At 46.9% G+C, this 19516-nt stretch overlaps 1 protein-coding gene across 1 annotated transcript in view; it reads left to right on the plus strand.

Moving 5' to 3' along the window:
* amn (amnion associated transmembrane protein) overlaps positions 1–19268 on the plus strand; it is a 54905-nt gene extending 35637 nt beyond the window's left edge. Inside the window, exons 10-12 of the mRNA XM_055641185.1 lie at positions 4729–4891; positions 5586–5703; positions 16602–19268. Of these exons, the coding sequence (XP_055497160.1) occupies positions 4729–4891; positions 5586–5703; positions 16602–16712 (392 nt within the window). The 3' untranslated portion in view covers positions 16713–19268. The remainder of the gene's footprint in view (positions 1–4728; positions 4892–5585; positions 5704–16601) is intronic.
* The last annotated feature ends 248 nt before the right edge of the window (positions 19269–19516 follow it).

The raw sequence follows: 19516 nt of genomic DNA on the forward strand, positions 1-19516 counted from the left end.
TGTGGCCCTTGTGGCTAAAGGGATCGGGGGTATGGAGACAAGGCAGGTACAGGATACTGAGTTGGATGATCAGCCATGATCATATTGAATGGCGGTGCAGGCTCGAAGGGCCGAATGGCCTACTCCTGCACCTAATTTCTATGTTTCTATGTACGGAGCTTGTACCTACTCCCCGTGGCCATGTAGGTTTTTCCTGGGTGCTCCGGTTTCCTCCCACACTCCAAAGACGTGCAGTTTTGTAGGTTAATTGGCTTCAGTAAATATTGTAAATGACCCCTAGTGTGTAGGGTAGTACTAGTGCACGGGGGTTGCTGAAGGGCCTGTTTCCATGCTGTATCCCTAAAGTCTAAAGGCAAGTTATGATTGGCTGTTTTGCTGCCATCACCCTGTACGTGGTCCCTTTAAGAATTCACCTGAGTATTTGGTGAGGCCAATTCTGGAGTATGGTGTACAATTTTGGTCGCCTAATTATAGGAAGGATGTCAACAAAATAGAGAGAGTACAGAGGAGATTTACTAGAATGTTGCCTGGGTTTCAACAACTAAGTTACAGAGAAAGGTTGAACAAGTTAGGGCTTTATTCTTTGGAGCGCAGAAGGTTAAGGGAGGACTTGATAGAGGCCTTTAAAATGATGAGAGGGATAGACAGAGTTGACGTGGAAAAACTTTTCCCACTGAGAGTAGGGAAGATTCAAACAAGGGGACATGACATGAGAATTAAGGGACTGAAGTTTAGGGGTAACATGAGGGGGAACTTCTTTACTCAGAGAGTGGTGGCGGTGTGGAATGAGCTTCCAGTGAAGGTGGTGGAGGCAGGTTCGTTTTTATCATTTAAAAATAAATTGGATAGTTATATGGATGGGAAGGGAATGGAGGGTTATGGTCTGAGCGCAGGTGTATGGGACTAGGGGAGAATATGTGTTCGGCACGGACTAGAAGGGCCGAGATGGCCTGTTTCCGTGCTGTAATTGTTATATGGTTATATTATATGGTATTTGTGTTGCCTGTCATGGTTGGGTGAAAGTGGTCGTAATGTCAACAAATGAAGCTTCACGTCACCATCCCAGAGGCCCATCTGTCAGCAGAGTTCCATTTAACATTTGTTCAACATTTTTAGTGGAATTAGTAACCTTTTCTTAACAAAAAAAAGGATGAATTTCATATATCAAAAAGACCTGATCTAAAGCTAAATATAAAGTGCTGGTGTAACTCAATGGGTCAGAGAGCAGGGCTGAACCACTATCTACCTCTTTGGTGGCCCGTGGACTATCCTTGATCGGACTTTGCTGGCTTTACCTTGCACAAAACGTTATTCCCTTATCATGTATCTAAACACTGTAAATGGCTCGATTGTAATCATGTATTGTCTTTCCGCTGAAGATAGACACACAAAGCTGATAGACGGGCGAGTGACTGGCGCGCGTCTGTCGTGCGAAAATCGTCTAGCAATACGATAGTCGTGCGCCAAGTGCCCTTAGAAACATAGACAATAGGTGCAGGAGTAGGCCATTCGACCCTTCGAGCCTGCACCGCCATTCAATATAATCATGGCTGATCATCCAACTCAGTATCCCGTACCTGCCTTCTCTCCATACCCCCTGATCCTCTTAGCCACAAGGGCCACATCTAACTCCCTCTTAAATATAGCCAATGAACTGGCCTCAACTACCCTCTGTGGCAGAGAATTCCACAGATTCACCACTCTCTGTGTTTAAAGGATTTCCCCCTTATCCTTAAGCTGTGACCCCCTTGTCCCGGACTTCCCCAACATCGGGAACAATCTTCCTGCATCTAGCCTGTCCAACCCCTTAAGAATTTTGTAAGTTTCTATAAGATCCCCCCTCAATCTCCTAAATTCTAGAGAGTATAAACCAAGTCTATCCAGTCTTTCTTCATAAGACAGTCCTGACATCCCAGGAATCAGTCTGGTGAACCTTCTCTGCACTCCCTCTATGGCAATAATGTCCTTCCTCAGATTTGGAGACCAAAACTGCACGCAATACTCCAGGTGTGGTCTCACCAAGACCCTGTACAACTGCAGTAGAACCTCCCTGCTCCTATACTCAAATCCTTTTGCTATGAAAGCTAACATACCATTCGCTTTCTTCACTGCCTGCTGCACCTCCATGCCTACCTTCAATGACTGGTGTACCATGACACCCAGGTCTCGCTGCATCTCCCCTTTTCCTAGTCGGCCACCATTTAGATAATAGTCTACTTTCTTGTTTTTGCCACCAAAATGGATAACCTCACATTTATCCACATTATACTGCAGGGCCCTGCTTCTTTTGGGAGCCATTTGCGATGTCATTCGCACTTTGTCCGATCTCCGTGGCAAGGATTTTCCCAGTGAAAAATTTTCAAAGCTACCCTTGCTTTATACCCAGGTGGTCACGTGGTGCGGCAAATGGCGCGCCGACGGTGTATGGGCGGCGCATGGTTACGAACGATGACACACGGTGATGCATAATAAATTAGCATATGCAATGTTCATGCGTCACCGTGCATAACCATGCGTCACCCCGCGCTACACGTACGCCGTTAGTACGTCAGTGTGCGCAAGGGGTACGTCACGCAGGCGGCACGCGAGGATTTTGAGCATTCCAAAATCCTGGGGCGCGCATGTTACCGCGCGTCACTGCGTACGCCACCACGCCTCACCACGTGCCATGCACGGGTCACTGCGTACGCCACCACGCCTCACCACGTGCCATGCACGTGTCACGCGCGCCACCCAATTTTTATAATGTCGCGTAAATGACTTGCAAATGACGCCCAAGTGGGACAGGGCCCTTAACTCAGTGGGACGGGCAGCATCTCTGGAGAGAAGCTATGGGTGATGTTTCAGGTTGAAACCCTTCTTCACACTGGTTATGGATAAGGGAAACGAGAGATATAGACGGTGATGTAGAGAGATAAAGAACAATGAATGAAAGATACGCAAAAGAGTAACGATGATGAAGGAAACAGGCCATTGTTAGCTGTTTGTTGGGTGGGAAATGAGAAGCTGGTGCAACTTGGGTGGGGGAGGGATAGAGAGAGAGGGAATGTCGAGGCTACCTGAAGTGAGAGAATTCAATATTCATACCACTGGGCTGTAAGCTGTCCAAGCGAAATATGAGATGCGGGTGGTTTGGGTGGGAAGGGATGAGTTAACCAGGGAATTGTACAGGGAACAGTCTCTGTGGAGGGCGGGAAGGGGTGGAGATGGGAAAATGTGGACATGTTGGAGGATTATGTGTTGTTTGCGACGGCTGATGGGATGGAAGGTGAGGTCTAGGGGGACTGTCTCTGTTGCGACTAGGGGGAGGGGGAGCAAGAGCAGAGCTGCGGGGTACCTAGGAGACACGAGTGAGGGCCTCATCTATGATGGGGGAGTGAAGACATCTCAGATGTTCCATTCCCTCAACGTTGTCTTTCTGTTGACTGGTAAGCACGGAACAAAAGCATTTCACTGTACCTCGATACACGTGACAATAAACTAAACTCATCCAGGCAGCATCTCTGGATAAAAGGATAGGTGACGCTGGGACTCTTCTTCAGATAAGGGTCTTAACTCGAAACGTCACCTATCCATGTTCTCCACAGATGCTGCCTGACCCGCTGAGTTACTCCAACACTCTGTGAAACGTCACCTATCCATGTTCTCCACAGATGCTGCCTGACCCACTGAGTTATGGTGCAGCAGCATCTATGGAGTGAAGGAAATAGGCAACGTTTCGGGCCGAAACCCTTCTGGAAATAGGCAACGTTTCGGGCCGAAACCCGGAAGGGTTTCGACCCGAAACGTTGCCTATTTCCTTAGCTCCATAGATGCTGCTGCACCCGCTGAGTTACTCCAGCACTCTGTGAAACGTCACCTATCCATGTTCTCCACAGATGCTGCCTGACCCGCTGAGTTACTCCAGCACTCTGTGAAACGTCCCCTATCCATGTTCTCCACAGATGCTGCCTGACCCGCTGAGTTACTCCAGCACTCTGTGTCCATCTTTGTTATAACCCAGCATGTGCAGTTCTTTGTTTCTACATTTAGATGTGAAAGTAAGCATGCAGGTACAGCAGGCAGTGAAGAAAGCAAATGGCATGTGGGCCTTCATAACACGAGGAGTTGAGTAGAGGAGCAAAGAGGTCCTTCTGCAGTTGTGAGACCACACCTGGAGTATTGTGTGCAGTTTTGGTCCACTAATTTGAGGAAGGACATTCTTGCTATTGAGGGAGCGCAGAGTAGGTTTACAAGGTTAATTCCCGGGATGGCGGGACTGTCATATGCTGAGAGAATGGAGCAGCTGGGCTTGTATACTCTGGAGTTTAGAAGGATGAGATGAGATCTTATTGAAACATATTAAGGGTTTGGACATGCTAGAGGCAGGAAACGTGTTCCCGATGATGGGGCAGTCCAGAAGCAGGGGCCACAGTTTAAGAATAAGGGGTAAGCCAACTAGAACGGAGACGAGGAAACACTTTTTCACCCAGACTTGTGAGTCTGTGGAATTCTCTTACCGGTTCTCTGGATACTTTCAAGAGAGAGCTAGATGGGGCTCTTAAAGATAGCGGAGTCAGGGGATATGGGGAGAAGGCAGGAACTGGGTACTGATTGGGGATGATCAGCCATGATCACATTGAATGGCGGTGCTGGCTCGAAGGGCCGAATGGCCTCCTCCTGCACCTACTGTCTTTTGTCTGTTGTAATGACGTTCAACCGTGCTGTACCTGTTCCGTCTGCCTGCAGGTGATGTGTTTGGCATTGTGAGTGCTGAGGTGCAGATGACCACCAGTGACGACGAGCCTGGGAACATGAGTGCGGGGACAATGGCCGGGATTGGGATTGGTGTTCTCCTTGCTGCCTTGTCCACTGCAGGCCTGGCCGCCACCTTCACCTCGCCAAGAATCAGGTGAAGAACAAGGGTCTCCCGTTCCTTCTCTCCAGAGATGCTGCCCGTCCCGCTGAGTTACTCCAGCATTTTGTGTCTGTCTCAGATGAAAGTACAAGGTGGTGAAGAGCTGGTAGTTTTCCAAAGCTCAGGCTGAAACCAGGTAGACAATAGCTCCAAACGGCATAGACTTGGGGGCATTATTTTTGTCTCTGTGCTATCATAGTTGGTCTAGGCAAGCAGGGAAGGAAGGCCTGGATAGAGTAGATGTGGAGAGAACGCTTCCACTAGTGGGAGAGTCTAGGACTAGGGCTCATAGCCTCACAATTAAAGGACGTTCCTTTAGGAATGAGATGCGAAGGAATGTCTGTGGTCAGAGGGTGGTGAATCTGTGGAATTCTTTGCCATACAAGGCAGTGGAGGCCAAGTCAGTGGATATTTTTTTCGGCAGAGATAGACAGATTCTTGATTAGTACGGGTGTCGGGGGTTATGGGGAGACGGCAGGAGAATGGGGTTAGGAGGGAGAGATAGATCAGCCATGATGGAACCCGGGTCTCTGGCGCTGTAAAGCAACAACACTGCCCTAACTTTCCTGCAAGCAGTTACGAGTTATGCCAGTTCCATTGACTGGAAATTAGTAACACAGAAACTGCTAGGGCCAGGGACGATTTTTAAGAAATGATGAGTAATCCCTTTCCGTGAATGGTTTTACAGGGTCAAAATTCCATCGGCTTTTGTCAATGTCAAGAATGACTTGAACCGTTACGCTGCATTTAATGTGGACGGAGGATTCAGCAACCCAGTGTTTGATCCACAAGTAAACCTGTCACCTGTAAGTATTAAACCCTGCGCAGGTCAGGGAATAAGCAAGGGTCTTTGTATGAGATGAACACTGGGAGATATAGAGTGATAGAGTCACTCTGCATGGAAACAGGTCCTTGGACCCAACTTGCCCCTGCCATAGAAGGCTATCGAGTCCATATAACCATATAACAATTACAGCACGGAAACAGGCCATCTCGGCCCTACAAGTCCGTGCCGAACAATTTTTTTTCCCCTTAGTCCCACCTGCCTGCACTCATCTGGTATAGAGACATCCACTTCCACCCAACTCCTCCACGCTGATCAAGATGCTCCTCCTAAGAGAGTCACATTTGCTCGCTCTGGGCCCATATCCCTCTCGATAAATAACAATGTACACACAAAAAGCTGCAGTCACTCAGGACAGGCAGCATCTCTGGAGGAAAGGAATAGGTGATGTTTTGGGCCCAGACCCTTTGTCAGACAAAGTCAGGGGAATTCCTGTCAATGTATCTGTTCAAGTGTGGACCAAAAAGACACTGGAATAGATACAAATGTCTATCCAAGACACTTGTACCTATCCAAGTGTACCGGCCTCAACTACCTCCTCTGGCAGCTGGTTCCACCCCACAATTACTTATACTGCAGATGCTACTGAAATCATTTCAGCAAAACTGCGGAACAGCTTAGAAACATAGAAACATAGAAAATAGGTGCAGGAGGAGGCCATTCGGCCCTTCAAGCCAGCACCGCCATTCATTGTGATCATGGCTGATCGTCCCCTATCAATAACCCGTGCCTGCCTTCTCCCCATATCCCTTGACTCCACTAGCCCCTAGAGCTCTATCTAACTCTCTCTTAAATCCATCCAGTGACTTGGCCTCCACTGCCCTCTGTGGCAGGGAATTCCACAAATCCACAACTCTCTGGGTGAAAAAGTTTTTTCTCACCTCAGTCTTAAATGACCCCCCCTTTATTCTAAGACTGTGGCCCCTGGTTCTGGACTCGCCCAACATTGGGAACATTTTTCCTGCATCTAGCTTGTCCAGTCCTTTTATAATTTTATATGCATCCATAAGATTCCCCCTCATCCTTCTAAACTCCAGTGAATACAAGCCTAGTCTTTTCAATCTTTCCTCATATGACAGTCCCGCCATCCCAGGGATCAATCTTGTGAACCTACGCTGCACTGCCTCAATCACAAGGATGTCCTTCCTCAAATTAGGAGACCAAAACTGTACACAATACTCCAGGTGTGGTCTCACCAGATCCCTATACAACTGCAGAAGAACCTCTTTACTCCTATACTGCTCCAAAGCCACACTCAGCAAAATCAATAACCCCACTCTCACCATCGACGGCACCACTGTCTCCCCATCTCCCCAGGCCCGCAACCTTGGCGTGATCTTTGATTCCACCTTCTCCCTTGAGCCTCACATCCGCCATGTCATTAAAACCTCCTTCTTTCATCTCCGCAACATCGCCAAACTCAGACCCTCTCTCACACCTCCCGCTGCTGAAAGACTCATCCATGCCTTCATCTCCTCCCGACTGGACTATTGCAACTAACTTCCCCTTGGCATCAGCTCCACCTACATCAACCGACTCCAACTGGTCCAGAACGCAGCCGCCCGACTCATCACCCACACCAAATCCTGGCATCACATCACTCCAGTCCTCAAACAACTTCACTGGCTTCCCATCTCCCACCGGATCACCTACAAAATCCTGGTCTTCACCCACAAAGCCCTCCACCACCTGGCCCCCCCATATCTCACTGACATCCTCTCCCCCTACCAACCCTCACGGTCCCTCAGATCCACATCAGCCGGCCTCCTCTCCATCCACAAGTCCAACCTCCGCAGTTTTGGGGACAGAGCCTTCTCCAGGGCAGCTCCCAGGCTCTGGAACTCCCTCCCGCAACTGATCCACAATTCCGTGTCCCTCACCATCTTCCAGTCCCGCCTCAAGACCCATCTCTTCACCTCTGCCTATCCTTAGCCCCACGTCCCCCTCCCTTTTCATCTGTGCATTAATTGCCTCATATTGTGTTTTGAACTGAATTCTGTCTTTACTTTGTGTACTAGTCATGTCTCTACTATTTATTTCATTCCCCTTACATGTTTTTCCTCTACCTGCTGAATTTTTGTAAGGTGTCCTTGGGACTCTTGAAAGGCGCCCATAAATACAATTTATTTTTATTATTATTATTATTCTACTGAAATCCTCTTGTTATGAAGGCCAACATTCCATTAGCTTTCTTCACTGCCTGCTGTACCTGCACGCCAACTTTCAGTGACTGGTGTTCCCCAATAACTCATTTTCATTAAACGTTGAGGTGCCACTGGGGACCTCAATGAGTCTGATGAAGGGTCTCAATCCAAAACGTCACCCATTCCGTCTCTCGCTGAGTTACTCCAGCATTTTGTGTCTATCTGGGGACCACGTTCTTCATTCCCCTGCATTTGAACAATGTCATGGGCTCCAGTTTGAAGTCGCCACCTTCATTCAATGGGCAGTGATGTGGTTCAAGGTTCTGACACTTAACTGTTTGTATTCATAGCAAAAGGATTTGAGTATAGGGGCAGGGAGGTTCTACTGCAGTTGTACAGGGTCTTGGTGAGACCACACCTGGAGTATTGCGTACAGTTTTGGTCTCCAAATCTGAGGAAGGCCATTATTGCCATAGAGGCAGAGAAGGTTCACCAGACTGATTCCTGGGATGTCAGGACTGTCTTATGAAGAAAGACTGGATAGACTTGGTTTATACTCTCTAGAATTTAGGAGATTGAGAGGGGATTTTATAGAAACTTACAAAATTCTTAAGGGGTTGGACAGGCTAGATGCAGGAAGATTGTTCCCGATGTTAGGGAAGTCCAGAACAAGGGGTCACAGCTTAAGGATAAGGGGGAAATCCTTTAAAACTGAGATGAGAAGAACTTTTTTCACACAGAGAGTGGTGAGTCTATGGAACTCTCTGCCACAGAGGGTAGTTGAGGCCAGTTCATTGGCTATATTTAAGAGGGAGTTAGATGTGGCCCTTGTGGCTAAAGGGGATCAGAGGGTATGGAGAGAAGGCAGGTACGGGATACTGAGTTGGATGATCAGCCATGATCATATTGAATGGCGGTGCAGGTTCGAAGGGCCGAATGGCCTACTCCTGCACCTAATTTCTATGTTTCTATGTTTCTATTCCTGAAAAGGTGGGATTTGTGCATGCAATAAATCAATGTCAGAAAAATAGACCTTTGAATAAGGGGCTCTTCAGCAAAGAGCTTCTTGTTGGCTCAGTTTAGTTTATTGTCACGTGTACAGCTTTTGTTGCGTGCTATCCAGTCAGTGGACAGATTATACATGATTACAGTTGAGCCATTGTCATGATTACGGAATAACGTTTAGTGCAAGGTAAAGCCAGCAAAGTCCGATCAAGGATAGTCCGAGGGTCATCAAAGAGGTAGATAGTAGTACAGGACTGCTCACTTGTGGTGGGATGGGTTCAATTGCCTGGGGTGAAGCCCATGTGGTTTCCTAAATGTATTGAGAACGGGAGACTTGTGCATTAGAAGTGCTCGCTCCAGTAGGATGGGCTGCTGTGCATCATTTCATCAGGTTAAAACTTGGTTCTCACTGATTTGTTAATGTATGGAGTTGCCATGTATATTATTCCCCAAGATAAATATGAATCATATCTATGAATCATATCTAGCTAACACCGATCTAGTCTACACTTTCCTTTAGCTTTGTCCACTTTGATGTCTCATTTTCACACTTTACCCTTCCTTATCTCTGTGTCTCCTTCTCCACTGACTCTCAGCCTGAAGAAGGGTCTCGACCCAAAATGTCACCCATTCTTTATATCCTGAGATGCTGCCTGACCCGCTGAGTTACTCCAGCATTTTGTGTCTCTCTTCGGTGTAAACCAGCATCTGCAGTTCCTTCCTGCACTTGAATCATTCTACAGTTTGGAGTTTGGTGTATATTATGAAGATTACAGGCGCTGCTTCGTATTATTCATGTTATTTGCACCCAAAATGAGGTTCACCGTGAATAAATATGAATTGTAAATATTGGTTAAGATGTATGTCATCCTTGTAGGCCCATCTGCAGCTGAATTCTATAATAACGATAATATGATATGTATGATAATACACAATAGATCAGCACCACTTAGTGTGTCCATAAGTCATAGGAGCAGAATTAGGCCATTCAGCCCATTGCGTCTATTCATAGCAAATCATAGCAAAAGGATTTGAGGATAAGAGCAGGGAGGTTCTACTGCAGTTGTACAGGGTCTTGGTGAGACCACACCTGGAGTATTGTGTACAGTTTTGGTCTCCTAATCTGAGGAAAGACATTCTTGCCATAGAGGGAGTACAGAGAAGGTTCACCAGACTGATTCCTGGGATGTCAGGACTTTCATATGAAGAAAGACTGGATAGACTCGGATTGTACTCGTTAGAATTTAGAAGATTGAGGGGGGATCTTATAGAAACTTACAAAATTCTTAAGGGGTTGGGCAGGCTAGACGCAGGAAGATTGTTCCCGATGTTGGGGAAGTCCAGAACAAGGGGTCACAGTTTAAGGATAAGGGGGAAATCTTTTAGGAGCGAGATGAGAAAAACATTTTTCACACAGAGAGTGGTGAATCTGTGGAATTCTCTGTCACAGAAGGTAGTTGAGGCCAGTTCATTGGCTATATTTAAGAGGGAATTAGATGTGGCCTGTTGTGTATTCGGATGCTTTGAACAGACTTGAAATAAGGCTCGGACACGGGAGTAATCTTACAAGCTTCTTTACCGCAGGACGCCACCTTGAGTCTCCCTGCACATGCGTACTTGCACAAGACACTAATTACCTATGCTAATTATCGCATACATAACACTCCTCCCCCTTTAACTTGGAGGCAGGTAATACCATTTCTATTACATACACTGCACTCCTCCCCTTTTAAGTCCATTTCACTTGTACGGTATATGCTCTTTTCCTACCCATCATTGAATAATACACTGTTACACAAAGGTATTACACTTAAACCAAATACATTAACCTTTGCTTTATAAGTTATCATTTTCTGGTTCATGCATTTGTTTTGTTTTCCTCTTTGTAGGTGGGATCTGACCCATGGCTGCAAGTTTCCATTTTCTAGCAGCTTCCTCTGCTGTTCAGTTTCCCTTCTCTGCTTATTTCTCTGCTCTTGTTGTTTCATGAGATTCTGCAATGCATAACCCTTTGTCCATTGCTCAGTGAAGGAGGCTCCGTGCTGGACTATACTGAAGTGTCCTAATTGTAATCGGCCCTGCATACTTTTGTCTTGACCGACCAGCCTCTCTTCTTTAGACTTTTCTATTAGCCGCTTCTACTCATTGTCACACATTTACTCAACCTTTCCTTGCATCGTTCAAGCCTTTTCTGTTGTTCATCTACTCGTCATCTTGTCACCTTTCTGGTTCTTTATCAAGAGATAGGATCTATATTGTCTTTGCAGTAGAACACTGGCTTTCCTATATCGTTTAAGCCTTTTGTATAGTTTAAACTTTGTCTGTAGTTCATCTACTTGTCCACTTAAGTCACACCTCTGGTTCTTCATCAAGAAGTAGGATCTATATTGTTTTTTCACTACAACACTGGCTTTGATTGGTGCTCTGTTTAGTTTTCTTGTTTTATAAGCACGGTAGTGGGACTGCACTACAATTGTTGTATCTTTCCGTTTGAGGAAGTCTTTCCTATATCGTTTAAGCCTTTTGTATCGTTTCAGCCTTTTCTGTTGTGCCTTTATTTGTCTTTTTAAGTCTTTTCGATACCAACTCCAACAGAGTACTGACTGACCTTTTACAGTAGCTCCCTTTTGCTTAACCCACTGCCTAACCACCATGTTCTTGTAGGCAGCCTGAATGGTAATAGTTGCATCCCTCATTGACTGATATTGCACAAACTGGGAATGCTATTTTACATGCTTTGTACCATCTCTGGATCAAAGTGACTGCTTGACGCACCGCTTTGTAGCGTACCCGTAATCGGTAACCACGGTATGCAGCTTGCAGAGAGACTACAGCCGCCTTTTGCATCAAGAAATGCTTTCTTGTAACGCACATTCTTATGAATGACTTAATACAGCGTGCTGCCTTGGTTTTCTCTACCAATACTCTGGCTTTGATCCCGCGGTACAAGGCCTGAATACAAACCACTGCTTCCCTCAAACTCTTATACTGTCTCACTTGGACATCTCTTATCTGGCAAGCTCTGTATCGTTGCTGTACCGCAATGGCAGACCAGCGTAGTTTATTAAAATACTGACGCTGTTTATGCATCTGATAATAAGTCTGTATGACCTTGGCAGATTTGTGCATGCACCGCAATTGCTTTCGAACAAGCATTCCACGGTAGGCAGCCTGAAACAGCACAACACTGCTGCGTACCTTCATGTAAGTTTTGCAATCACTTACCATTTGAAGGTTTGCCCTATATTGGGTTTGCACTATTATAGCTGCCCTTCTCATTGCCTTGTATTGACGGTATACTCTATGCATTTTAAATGCTGCTTGTATTACCGTTGCTGCCTTCTGTTTGTTCCGGATCTCTCTCCGTACCTTCATACCCCTGAATGCAGCTTGAATAGTTAGGGTTGCTCTTTGGATGGCAATTTCCCCTTGCCTTTGACTCCTTTTCTTTTGCCTTTTCCCTTTGGCCTTTACCCTCTGTACTTGACCTTTGTCACTTGGCACTTGACGTGTCCCTGTACACTGGACCTTGGTTCTTGTGCACTTGACCTTTGTCCTTTTGCACTTGACCTTTGTCCCTTTGCACTTGACCTTTGTCCTTTTGCACTTGACCTTTGTCTTTTTGCACTTGACCTTTGTCCTTTTGCACTTGACGTGTCCCTTTGCACTTGACCTTTGTCCCTTTGCACTTGACCTTTGTCCTTTTGCACTTGACCTTTGTCCTTTTGCACTTGACCTTTGTCCTTTTGCACTTGACCTTTGTCCTTTTGCACTGACCTTGACCCTTTGCACTTGACCTTTGTCCTTTTGCACTTGACCTTTGTCCTTTTGCACTTGACCTTTGTCCTTTTGCACTTGACCTTTGTCCTTTTGCACTTGACCTTTGTCCTTTGAGGGACTCCCTGCCCTCTTTAGTTCAGGCTCCTTGCCTCTTGATTCCCCGTGGAGGTTTTGGCGAGAAATGAGCCATTAGCACTCCTCGTGCGTTTTATCCATGGGCGCTGCTGGCAGCAGTAAGGTACGGAAGGTGTGATAATTCTCTCTTCCTAAGCCTAATATGAACCATGCTCTCTTCTTCTCCTCTGGAGTGATATCATTAGAAATGAACGAAGCCTCCGAGACTTCAGTCCATTTCTCAAAATTGCACCCAGATTCTAACTGGGGCCACTTCCTATCCATTGAAAAGCCATGCTACCTGTTGCTATCCAGGTGCCCTTTTCAGGTGCTCCTGTACAGACAAAACACTGCTTACCTCAAGATAATAAAACACATATCCCCTGTACAGACAAAACACTGGCTTCTGCCCTGGATAACACAGTTCTGTATTAATTAGCTTTAGCAACAATCACTGTCACTTCTATTATCTTATAATAATAGATTTATACTATTAACCAACATTTCCTGTTAATAGGCAAACTAGTACATTTTAACCATATTCTTAATGCATTACATTATGTGCCCAATGCATTACACATCCAACAGTCCTGCTTTTACTGTGACAATGCATTACAGTTTTATTGTGAAGGATTTCACTGCACCAGTTTGCGGCCTGTGGACACTGGTGCATCCTCGACCTCCACTGCTGCTTTAGCTGGCTCCCCCCCCGGGTTTCACTGTTACTCTTAAACCCTGCTGGCCGCTCCAGACGTCCATGCTGCTGCTGCTGGCTCAGCCGTTGCTGTTCCCTTTCTGCTGCTGGTCCCCGCTGCTCCTAGCGCCAGGACTGTGCCTCTCAGCTTTCTCCACTCTCGGCCGTTTCTTGCGACCGGTCTTTCTCAGCTTTCTTCCCCCACCAGGCTGACTGTTCCTGGCTGGGCTGAAGACTCAGCCTCTGTCGGTGGCTCTCTGAACCTGTCCGTGGCCTTCACGGTACTAGGCCCCCACCCGACGTCTGTGGCTGCTGCTTAGGCTTGGCTGTGGGCTGCACAGCGCTGGATATATTCCAGGTAAGCTGACACCGTGCTCGGTGACCCTTACTGCCCCTGCTTGTTTTCCTAGCTCTTCCCCGAGCTATTGCTTCCCGTTCCTACCTTTTTTTTCTTTATGGCACCAATTCAAAACATTTGGCTTGGTGCTGTTCCACTTATTTCCAAATACTACTTCTATTTTTAACTTGTTTACGGTTTTTCTTGCTGGCCTTGTTCTTATCTTCGTTCTTTTACCCTCGTCGCCAATTGTTGTGTATTCAGATGCTTTGAACAGACTTGAAATAAGGCTCGGACACGGGAGTAATCATACAAGCTTCTTTACCGCAGGACGCCACCTTGAGTCTCCCGCACATGCGTCCTTGCACAAGACATCACAAGACACTAATTACCTATGCTCATTATCACATACATAACATGGCCCTTGTGGCTCAAGGGATCAGGGGTTATGGAGAGAAGGCAGGTACGGGATACTGAGTTGGATGATCAGCCATGATCATATCAAATGGCGGTGCAGGCTCGAAGGGCCGAATGGCCTACTCCTGCACCTAATTTCTATGTTTCTATGTTTCTGTGTATTCCCCCATTCAATCATGGCTGATCTATCTCTCCCTCTCATCCCCATTCTCCTGCCTTCCTGTAACCTTTGACACCCGTACTTCCAAGAACCTAACAACGTCCACTTTAAAAATACCCAATGACTTGTCACCCACAGCCATCTGCAGCAATTAATTCCACAGATTCACCACCTTCTGACTAAAGGTTCCTCCTCATCTTCTTTCTAAAGGCAGGTCCTTTTCCTCTGTGGCTGTGCCCTCTGGTCCTGAGTAAGAAGGAACTGCAGATGCTGGTTTACACCCAAGACAGACCCAAAATGCTGGAGTAACTCAGCGGGCCAGGCAGCATCTGTGGATAAAAGGAATGGGTGACGTTTCGGGTGGAGACCCTTCTTCAAACTGAACCCATCCTGCCTGTCTCGCTGAGTTACTCCAGCATTTTGTGTCTTTGTTCACTGACTGGACTAAGGCAGGTGGAATGTGAACCTTAGGTGCAAGGTCAGGAGTGCCAACTCTAATGGGCCTGTCCCACTTAGGTGATTTATTGAGGTACTACAGGCGACTGATGCAAAATTTTCAACATGGTGAAAATGTTTCGACGATAGTGGCGACAATTTTTGCTGCGGTAGGTGTTGTCGTAGGTTGACATAGGTGCTGTTGTAGGTTGTCGCCAGGTGTGGTAGGTGAATTTCATTCAAACTAGTCCCTGCCTAAAGAGTCGCCTAATGGGCCTGTCCCACTTAGGTGACTTTTTAGGCGACTACCGAAGACTATGCGGTTGCCACATGTTCGCGGGTGGTTGCTGGGGAGTTGCCTTCATGGTCGTGAGTAGTGAGTTCAGACTCGCAACAAGTTTATTAGGAGTAAGTACAATACAGTGGTGCCTTTTTACAGGTTCACAAAATTATGTTAACATAATACATTCTCTGTACAACTTCTTTTTTAAGAGAGAGAGATAAGAAAGAAAGAGATAGTAAAGAATAGAGGAAAGTCTAGTGTGTGTGGGAAAAAAGAGAGAAAAGGAGGTAGTGAGGAAAAGAAATAATTAAGAAAGTGAAGCAGGAGGGAGATTATCCACTCACCGCACAGAGATGATTTTATATATTCTAGATCATCTTTCACCCATACCTGAAACGTTTAATTTTTACGATACTGTTGCACCACATGAATCCAAGAAATCAATAAATGGAGACCAACTCGTTAAGAATTGGCCTTGTTTGTCTATTAGGAGGAGTCTCATTTCTTCCAAATGGGCTGTGTCCAACATATTACTGATCCACATTTTAAAGGACATAAGTGACCCTTCCCGTACACTGTGCGTTCACTGTCTTAATTACAGCGCCAACCTTCCTGTTCATCGTGGTGTGTGTCTGTATCACATTGGCTTTGCACCGTGTGAATTTCACTCAGACAGCGCCCCCCCCCCCCCCCCCCCCCCCCCCCCCCCCCCCCCCCTTGCCCTGTCCCCCACCTGCATAATGGGTTGGTGAAGGAAGGTGAAGGAAGGCGTGTGTGTGTGTGCGCGTGCCTGCGTGTGTGAAGGAAGGTGTGTGTGTGTGTGTGTGTGTGTGTGTGTGTGTGTGTGTGTGTGTGTGTGTGTGTGTGTGTGTGTGTGTGTGTGTGTGTGTGTGTGTGTGTGTGTGCGTGTGTCTCCGTCTCTCCGTGTCTCTCTCTCTGTCTCTCCGTCTCTCAGTGAAGGAAGGTGTGTGTGTGTGTGTGTGCATGTGTGTGTGTGTGCGCCTGTGTGCACCTGTGTGTGTGTGTCTCCGTCTCTCCGTGTCTCTCTCTCTGTCTCTCCGTCTCTCAGTGAAGGAAGGTGTGTGTGTGTGTGCGCGTGTGTGTGCGTGTGCGTGTGTGTGCGCCTGTGTGTGTGTGTCTCTGTCTCTCCGTGTCTCTCTCTCTGTCTCTCCGTCTCTCAGTGAAGGAAGGTGTGTGTGCCTGTGTGTGTGTGTGTGTGCGTGTGTGTGCGCCTGTGTGTGTGTGTGCGTGTGTGTGCGCCTGTGTGTGTGTGTGTGTGTCTCCGTTTCTCCGTCTCGCCGTCTCTCTGTCTCTCGCAGTCACCGGTTTCTCAGCGACCTGCTACGATTTGACAGTCGCCTGAAAAATCACCTAAGTGGGACAGGCGGATAATTATGTGATACACATTTGCCAACGCTGTGATTCAAACATTCAGCCTGATCTCCTGATGGCCTTGTACATATTTTAATCCAGATACCTCCTCCTTTGCAGGATTTATGCAGCACTGGAGAAGATGCAATTAACATCGTTCCAAGCCAACTAGGGAGCTATATCACTAATCCGATGTTTAATCCGCATGGCTTTGGAGAGCAAGAATGTTAAAATCTTACGCATTGCTTGTATTCATTGTTAATGTTGTAAAAAAGCGATTTAACCGCGGAGTCATTTGTGGACCATGCATGTGGTGTTTGTTCTTGTGCTAAGACAGTAGTTGCTGTGATTTTCATTTTCTGATGTCTCAATTAAAGCTGTGTCAGGTTTAGTTTAGTTTAGAACCACAGCATGGAAACAGGCCCTTCCGCCCACGCCGACAAACAGTCACCAGCTCACTAGTTCTATCCTACACACTTGGGCCAATTTACACAAGTCAATTAACCTACAAATCTGGCAGGCACAAGATGCTGGAGTAACTCAGCGGGTCAGGCAGCATCTGTGAACAAGGAATGGGAACGTTCACCCACTCCTTGTCTCCAGAGATGCTGCGTGTCCTGCTGAGTTACTCCAGCATCTTTTGTCTGCCTTCGATTTAAACCGGCATCTGCAATTCTTTCTTACGCAACCTACGAATCTGCACGTCTTTGGAATGTGGGAGGAAACCGGAGCACCCGGATTAAATCCGTACGGTCACAAGCAAACTCCGTACAGGCAGCAACTCTGCTGCTGCTGCTACTGCTGCTGCTGCTGTGCCGTGGTGTTAAACTCCGTACAGGCAGCAACTCTGCTGCTGCTGCTGCTGCTGTGCCGTGGTGGTATACATGTTGGAAAACGTTGAGTAAATAAAGGTGTATTTTCTCCAGTCAGGTTTTTTTAATTATAAAATATTTTCTCCCCATTCATCTTGCAAATGTTAGTCCAGTTTACAGCAGACCTATTCAGCACAGTCATTCGACAGTGTAGAAGCAAGGAATAGCAGATGCTGGTTAAAGCATAAAAGGACACAGAGTGCTGGAGTAACTCAGCGAGTCAGGCAGCATCTCTGGAGAACATGGATAGGTGACCTTTGGGTTGGGACCTTTCTTCAGACAGTGCATGTCCCGTGTGTCTTTGACCCAAGGCATGGCAACACATTTTGTACAATGTGGCCACTGTCAACCCATGGAGATGAGGATGAGGAATGGTGTGGGATTATTCAAGGAGACTGTCGTGGTGCAGTGGCATTTCTTTCTGATGTTCCTGATAATGTTTCCGATAATGATGAGAGGGGATCGTATTGAAACATATACGATTATTAAAGGGCCTGTCCCACTTGCCGATTTTTTTTTGGCCATTGCCAGCGTCATATCAGTGTCGCCTAACGGTTTTGAACATTTCAAAATCCAGCGGTGACAAAAGAAATGTTACGACACTTGAAAAAACATTGCTCGTCAAACGTCATCACGCTGCACCATCGCCGTGTCATGCCGCGGATATTTTGGTGTCCTGACACGTCAGTCAATAATGCCGGCAGTCATTGAAAAAATTACCAAGTGGGACAGGCCCTTGTTCCCGATGTTGGGGGAGTCCAGAACCAGGGGCCACAGTTTAAGAATAAGGAGTAAACCATTTAGAACGGAGACGAGGAAACACTTTTTCACACAGAGGGTTGTGAATCTGTGGAATTCTCTGCCTCAGAGGGCGGTGGATGCGGGTTCTCTGGATACTTTCAACAGAGAGTTAGATAAAGATAGCGGAGTCAGGGGATATGGGGGGAAGGCAGGAACGGGGTACTGATTGGGGATGATCGGCCATGATCATATTGAATGGCGGTGCTGGCTCGAAGGGCCGAATGGCCTACTATTGTCTGCTGTCTCACTTAAATTGCTAAAACTCTGCTGATTTCGGGAGCTCGATATTTCAAGGATGGCTGTCATCATTCTGATGGCTGGATCATAACTCTGAAACTTGGTGATTGTACATATATATATTTTACTGCTCATTATTCTATGTTTGCTCTTCTGGGTGAGATGCTAACTGCATTTCATTGTCTCTGTACTGTACACTGCCCAATGATAATAAAGATTGAATCTGAATCTGAAGCTGAATCCGTATTGTAACCCTGACCTCAGTTCCAAAGTGGTCCACTGGTATAATTTGCCTCTGTGTATTGTCTTCAGTAGAGTCAAATATTCAAAGGTACTCCCAGGAGAGTTAATAGACACAATGTAGATGTAAAAGGACACAAAGTATGGGAGTAACTCAGCGGGTCAGGCAGTATCTCTGGAGAAAAGGAATAGGTGACGTTTCAGGCTGGCACCCCACAATCAGTCCAAAGAAGGGAAGGTCACCAATTCATTGAAACAAAGGCTTTTCACTGTACCTCGGGGACATCAACCGCCTCAACTTCTCCACTCCCCTGTCTCACTCTAATCTCTCCCCCCCTGAACGTACTGCCATCCACTCACTCCGCAAAAACCCAGATTGGGTTATCAAACCAGCCGACAAGGGAGGTGCCGTGGTAGTCTGGCACGTTGATCTCTACAAAGCTGAGGCCACGCGCCAACTCTCGGACACCTCCTCCTACTTACCCTTGGACCATGACCCCACTGACGAGCACCAGGCCACCATATCTAGCACCATCACCGACTTCATCAATTCCCACGCCCTGCCCGACCAAGCTTCCAACCTCATCGTTCCCCAGCCCCGCACGGCCCGTTTTTACCTTCTCCCCAAAATCCACAAACCCGGCTCTCCCGGCAGACCCATTGTCTCTGCTTGTTCGTGCCCCACCGAACTCATCTCCACATACCTTGACTCCATACTATCCCCCTTGGTCAAATCCCTTCCCACCTATGTTCTAGACACCTCAGACACTCTCCGCCGCCTCCGCGCATTCCACTCTCTAGGCCCTCACCCCCTCATCTTCACCATGGACGTCCAGTCACTCTACACCTCCATCCCCCACCAGGATGGCCTCAAAGCCCTCCGGT

Source organism: Leucoraja erinacea, chromosome 9 (genome assembly GCF_028641065.1).
Source record: "Leucoraja erinacea ecotype New England chromosome 9, Leri_hhj_1, whole genome shotgun sequence".
Lineage (NCBI taxonomy): Eukaryota > Metazoa > Chordata > Chondrichthyes > Rajiformes > Rajidae > Leucoraja > Leucoraja erinaceus.